General features: G+C 42.7%; 1 protein-coding gene across 4 annotated transcripts in view; it reads left to right on the top strand.

Annotated features, from left to right (window-relative positions):
• The window catches only part of Smg6 (SMG6 nonsense mediated mRNA decay factor), a 288,855-nt gene that overhangs the window by 7,056 nt on the left and 275,662 nt on the right, over positions 1–6,137 (top strand). For all 4 annotated transcript variants that reach the window (XM_029561452.1, XM_008828802.3, XM_029561453.1 and 1 more), the window contains exons 5-6: positions 4,419–4,525; positions 4,784–4,862. In XM_029561452.1, the coding sequence (XP_029417312.1) occupies positions 4,419–4,525; positions 4,784–4,862 (186 nt within the window). The remainder of the gene's footprint in view (positions 1–4,418; positions 4,526–4,783; positions 4,863–6,137) is intronic.

Below are 6,137 nucleotides of genomic sequence, written 5' to 3'. Positions count from 1 at the left end.
CCAGCACCCACATGGCAGCTAACAACTGTCTGTAACTCCAGTTCTAGGGGTTCTGACAGCCTCGTCTGTCCTCTGAGGGCATTGCATGACACGGGTATGCTTACCTATATACAGGCAATACACGAATACACATAAAATAAAAATAATAAAATCTTTTTAAAAAAAGAATTATAAGCTGGTCATGGTACTATGTGCCAGTAATCCCAGCACTTGGGAGGTAAAAACAGGAAGATAAGGAGTTCAAGGCCAGTCTGGGCTATATGAAATCCTTTTTCCAGGGGCTGGAGAGATGTAGCAGTTAAGAGCTCTGGCTGCTCTTGCAGAAGACCCAGGTTTGGTTCCTAGCACCCATGTGGCCACTGTCTGTAACTATAGTTCAGGGGATCCGATGCCCTCTTTTGACCTCCACAGTCTGCACAACATGGGTGTGCTTACATACATGCAGGCAGTACACTCATGCACCTAAAATAAAAAATAATAAAACAAGGGGTTGGAGAGATGGCTCAGTAGTCAAGAACACTGGTTGTTCTTGCAGAAGACCTGGGTTTGAATACCAGCACCCACATCGTAGCTAACAACCGTCTATAACTCCAGTTCCAGGGGATCCAACAGCCTCTTCTGACCTCCGTGGGCATTGCATGACATGAGTGCACTTACCTACAGGCAGGCAATACACGCATACACATAAAATAAAAATAATAAGCTGGTGTGGTGGCCCACGCCTTTAATCCCACCACTGGAGAGGCAGAGGCTGGCGGATCTCTGTGAGTTCAAGGCCAGCCTGGTCTACATAGTTCCAGGCCAGCTGGGGCCACAGGGAGACCCTGTCTTAAAAAGACCAAAAAAAGAAAAAAGAAAGAAATCCTCTCTCAAAAACTAAAAACAAAGCCAGGTGTGGTGGCAAGTGCATGTGCCTTTAATCCCAGCACTGGGAGGCAGAGGCAGACAAAGTTCTAGGTCAGCTAGAGTTACAGGAAGACTCTATCTTAAAAAAACTAAAACCAAATTATGATGACCTGGATACAATGGCTTCACAATTTGATGTTATCCCAGTACTTGAGAGACTAAAGCAGGAGGATTACCATAAGTTTGAAGCCAATATGGGCATCATCTAGGACAGCTGGGACTATACTGAACTACAGAGTAAGATCCTGTCTCAAAAGAAATTAAAAACAACAAAAACAGGGCTGTGGAGGTAGCTCAGTAAAGCTTGTGCAAGCGTGAGGACTTGAGTTTGGATTCTCAGAACCCAGGTAAATGTTGGGTAGGTGTAGCGGCCTGCCTGTAATTCCAGCTGTAGAAAACAGACACAGGATGATCCCCAAAGCAAACTGACTAGCAAGTCTAACCATATCAGTGAGCACTGGGTCTGATTAAAGGGCCTTCCCTCAGTGAATAAGTTAAAAGAGTGATTGAATATAATTCCTAACACCCACCTCAGGCCTCTACATGCACATACACATACACGTGTGCCCACATACATGCAGAACATGTACAAATGCATATGCAACACACACATCAAAATGGAAAACAAAAAAGGAAAGGAAAATAAGCACTATGGTAAGAGTATTTACAGAAGAGTAAAGGGGCGTAGAGAAAAGTGATCTAACTTAGGCTTGGTGGATTCTAGGAAGGCTTTTCAGAGGTTGTCAATCTTCTTTTTTTCTTTTTTTGTTCTGGAAATCAAACTTGGCCCCATGAATATGAGGCAAGAACTGTACTACTGAGTTAAATCCCCTCCCAAGCTGAGTCTTGAATGATAATTAGGAGTTTGAAAGGTAGAAGGGGTAGTTTAGATACAGGGCATAGTAAGCAAGAGCCAGGTGTTGTGAGAAACTACAAGAAGTTCATTCTGCTGGTGTTGGTAATGTGGAGTGGGGTTATTTTAGTAGGTAAAGTTAAGGAAGTAGGAAACAATCAAATAATAAATTCTTAGGTGCCATGCTGAGAGTTTGTTGCCTGGAGGAGTGGTTGTAAAGAGAAGTTGAGTCATCAAGCTTGGCGAGCGCCTTTACCCAGTGACCTAGCCCAGGAGTAGTGTTCTATTGACTAAGACCACCCCAGCTCTTTCTTGGTTCTTCTGACGAATTGCTACGTTCACACACTTTCTTTCTAATTAACATGTGTTTATTAAGCTCCTCTTGTGTGCTAGGTGCCAGTCTAAGCAGAGACAATTCAGTGCAAAACTGAAAGCCATGATCTTAGTTTTGGGGTAAATGTAAGATGGGACGAATAATTAATGATATAGCGAATTTTGCAAAGCGTGTTGTGAGTGTAGTATATACTGTAAAAGGGTTAACCTGGTTTAGAGGAAATCACATCTGATCTGAGGCTGAAGTCCCCAAACATTAGATGAGAAAAGGTCCATGTAGGAAGATGGGAAGGAGTAATATTCTAGGTGGGGAGGGAACATTATAACTGAAGATCCTGAAATAAGAAAGGTATGGTATGTTAGTGGTCTGACCAAGGCACAGTGTGTGGAAAGCGGTGCCAAACAGGTAGGCATAGGCCACAACATCCGGGACTTTATGTGGAGGAAGATGGAACCTTCGAAAGATCTGTTTTATTTTCCCCTCATAGAAGTGACAGAGTGGAAGTAGTGTGGTAGCACAACCAATTTTCTTTGTGCTTTACCACCTAAGTACTCAGAGTTTTTTGATTTTCCTTCATAGACTGTGGAATAGTCAGAACCATGAGAACCCATGGGTCATGATATATAACTTGCTGGATTTGAGTTAGCTGCTGAAGTTGATGTGCAGTGACTTGTCATTAGATTCCTGAGGTGTCAGTCTTCTCAATCAAGCTTGGATATGATGTGTTATAACTAGTGGGGTGAGGAGTAGAGTAGAATTAGATGCTGTGTAGTAGTATTCCTTAGGGCTGTTATTTTGGTTGGACACATGTCTTGGAGTGTTAAAGTATACTCTGTTGTTTTCTCACTGAGTGATAGATACCAAAGCTATCAATGAGCTGACTTATAGTTCTGCAGAGCACCTAACACATTGTGTTTGGTAAAGAGTAATTTACTATTTTTAGGCAAATTGAACATAATGTAGTAACACTATGAAGAAAGGCTATAGCAATGGCAACTTTAACAGAGTAAGCAGGTTTTAAATAGTTCTGTATCACTTTATAAAGTATTTATACCATTGTTTCTTGCAGTTGCCCTCTAGAATGTATGTGTGTGTGTGTGTCTGTGTCTGTGTCTGTGTGTTTGTCTGTGTCTGTCTGTGTGGTGTATCTGTATGTGGCAGGTTGTGGGCAGAGGTCAACGTTGGGTGTTTTCTATCCCCTTCGACCTTATTTTTTGGGACAGGGTCTCTCATTGAAACTGGTTTAGCCTGGATAGCCAGCAAGCTCTAGGATCCATCTTTCTTGGCCCCTACCTCACTGGGATTGCAGGTGGCTGTGACTGACTTTTTATATGGGTTCTGGGAATATGAACTCAGATCTTTGTGCTTGTGCAGCAAGCACTTTTCCCTATTAAGTCATCTGTCTAGCACCTAGAATATTTATTTTTATTTTATGTGTATGAATATTTTGCCTGCATATATGTATGCAACCCAGGTATGCAGTGCCTACAGAGGTCAGAAGAGGGTGTTGGATCACCTGGAACTAGAGTTAAAAACAGTTGTCATATCGGGTGTGGTGGTGCACGTCTTTAATCCCAGCACTCCGGGGGCAGAAGCAGGTGGATCTCCATGAGTTTGAGGCCAGTCTCTACTTAGTGAGTTCTAGCCCAGCTGGGGCTACAGGAAGACCCTATTTGAAAAAGGAAAAAACAGACAAACAAGCAAAAAAAAAAAAACAGTTGTCAACTTCCATATGGGTGCTGGGACTGGAACCCAAGTCTTCTGTAAGAACAGCCAGTGCTGTCAACCACTGAGCATCTCTCCAGCCCTGAGAATATTTTTGTTGTTGTTGTTTTTTTGTTTTTTTGTTTTTTTTTTTGTTTTTTTGAGACAGGGTCTCCCTGTAGCCCCAGCTGACCAGGAACTCACTATGTAGACCAGGCTGGCTTCGAACTCACAGAGATCCGCCTGCCTCTTCCTCCCAAGTGCTGGAATTAAAGGCGTGCGCCACCACACCCAGCTGAGAATATGTATTTTTAAACTCAGATGAATCTAGTCCAGACATCTCAAAGGCTTCCCTTGAAATCACAGAGATTGCTTGGTTTCAGAATATATTTTTCCACTTGCCTGGGACTCAAGAATTACTGTCCCTTCTGCTGTGTTTTCTCAGAAAATTTTGTATCATGCTATTGGGTATGTTTCAGTACTCATGGTCATGTTGAAAACTTCATATTTTCTTGAGGACTGTTTTATCATGCTACTCTTTCATTTTGGTCCCATTCCTTTATTTTGGGATTGAATTTAGTATTTCTTGGATACCCTGATAACTGTTTGTTTGTTCTGAAGGTAAAATATGCCTTGATCAGTGCCCAACGATGTATGATTTGCCTAGGAGATATCTCTAGGTATCGGGAGCAAGCCAGTGATACCGCAAACTATGGGAAAGCGCGCAGGTACTTTTTAATCTCTTAGTTCATTATTTCTCTTCTATATGAGGCAGTAAGTGAATCCCTATTAGGCGTTGGGCCACTTGAGTTGCCTCCTGTATTGATGCCTTACAGTTGTCCTTCTTCGTCCCTTTAGTCGTGCTTGACCACTCCAGGGCTAATATAACCAACTCTCCAGTTTATGATTTAAGTAGAAGGGCTGTGAGGATGAATTGGCAAGAGTTGATATGGAGCTTACCATTTTCTTACTGTTTTCTATTCTAGTTGGTACCTGAAGGCCCAGCACATTGCTCCCAAGAATGGGCGCCCCTATAACCAGTTGGCTCTGCTGGCAGTGTATACGGTAAGAAATCCTGTGGACAGAGGAAGTGTCTTATGGACAATTTCCTCTTCTGGAGCTAGAGTTTCACTATATAGCTTAGGCTGGCTTCAGACTTGTGGTCATTCTTGCTTCAGCCTTCCTAGTGCTAGAACTAGAGATTATGTTCCACCATACCACGTAGAAATTTCTTAAAATATTTATGAAAAAGTTTTTTTTTTTTTTTTTTCTTTTATGATAAGACCTCCCTGTAGCCCTAGCTGGCCTGGAACTCTGTGTAGACCAGGCTGGCCTCAATCTCAGAGATCTGCCTGCCTTAACTTCTGAATGCTGGGACTACAGGCATGTGCTACTGTATCTATCCATGAAAAAGTTCTTTATGGGGGTTGGAAAGATGGCTTAGTGGTTAAGAGCATTTGCTACTCTGGTAGAGAACCTAGGTTCAGTTCTCAGTTACCCATATGGAGGCTAACAGCCCTCTGTAACTCCAGTTCCAGAGGATTCTGCACTTTCTTCTAGCCTCTGTAGGTACTCAGTGCATGTTTTACACTTATGTACATGCAGGCAAAAGCACATACACATAAGAAATGAAAACAGAAAAATCTCGTAAAACAGTTATGTGTGTGTGTGTGTGTGCGTGTGTATGTGCATACGTACCTGAGATAAGGTGTGCATGTGCCAAGGCATGTGTTTGGAGTGTCATGGGGATTGATTGAACTCAGGTTGTCAGGCTTGGCAGTAAGCATCCTTTTTTTTTTTTTTTGGTCTTTTTGAGACAGGGTTTCACTGTAGCCCCAGCTATCCTGGAACTCACTATGTAGACCAGGCTGGCCTTGAACTCCACCTGCCTCTGACTCCGGAGTGCTGGGATTAAAGGTGTGAGTCAGCACGCCCAGCCCAGCAGTAAGCATCTTTACACATTGAGCATCTTACTGCTTCTGTATAGCTCAGGCTGCCAGTCCTCTTGCCTGATCCTCTCAAGTGCTGGGATTGTAGCCATATGCTACCATACCAGGCTCTTGTTGTTTGTGTTGGTTTTTTGGTTTTTGTTTTTGTTAAACTTAAAAAAATTTTTTTTTTAAATTTTATGTGTATGCGCATATTGCCTGTATATAGGTAAGTGCACCGTGTCATGCAATGTCTGTGGTGGTCAGAAGAGGCTGTTGGATCCCCTGGGACTGGAGTTACGGACAGTTGTTAGCTGCCATGTGGGTGCTGAGATTTGAACCCGGGTCTTCTACAAGAACACCCAGTGTTCTTAACCACTGAGCCATCTCTCTAGCCTTATTTATTTATTTA

The sequence above is a fragment of the Nannospalax galili genome, unplaced genomic scaffold (assembly GCF_000622305.1).
Source record: "Nannospalax galili isolate Female #2095 unplaced genomic scaffold, S.galili_v1.0 scaffold212, whole genome shotgun sequence".
Lineage (NCBI taxonomy): Eukaryota > Metazoa > Chordata > Mammalia > Rodentia > Spalacidae > Nannospalax > Nannospalax galili.
This window is presented reverse-complemented; position numbering and strand designations above follow the sequence as displayed.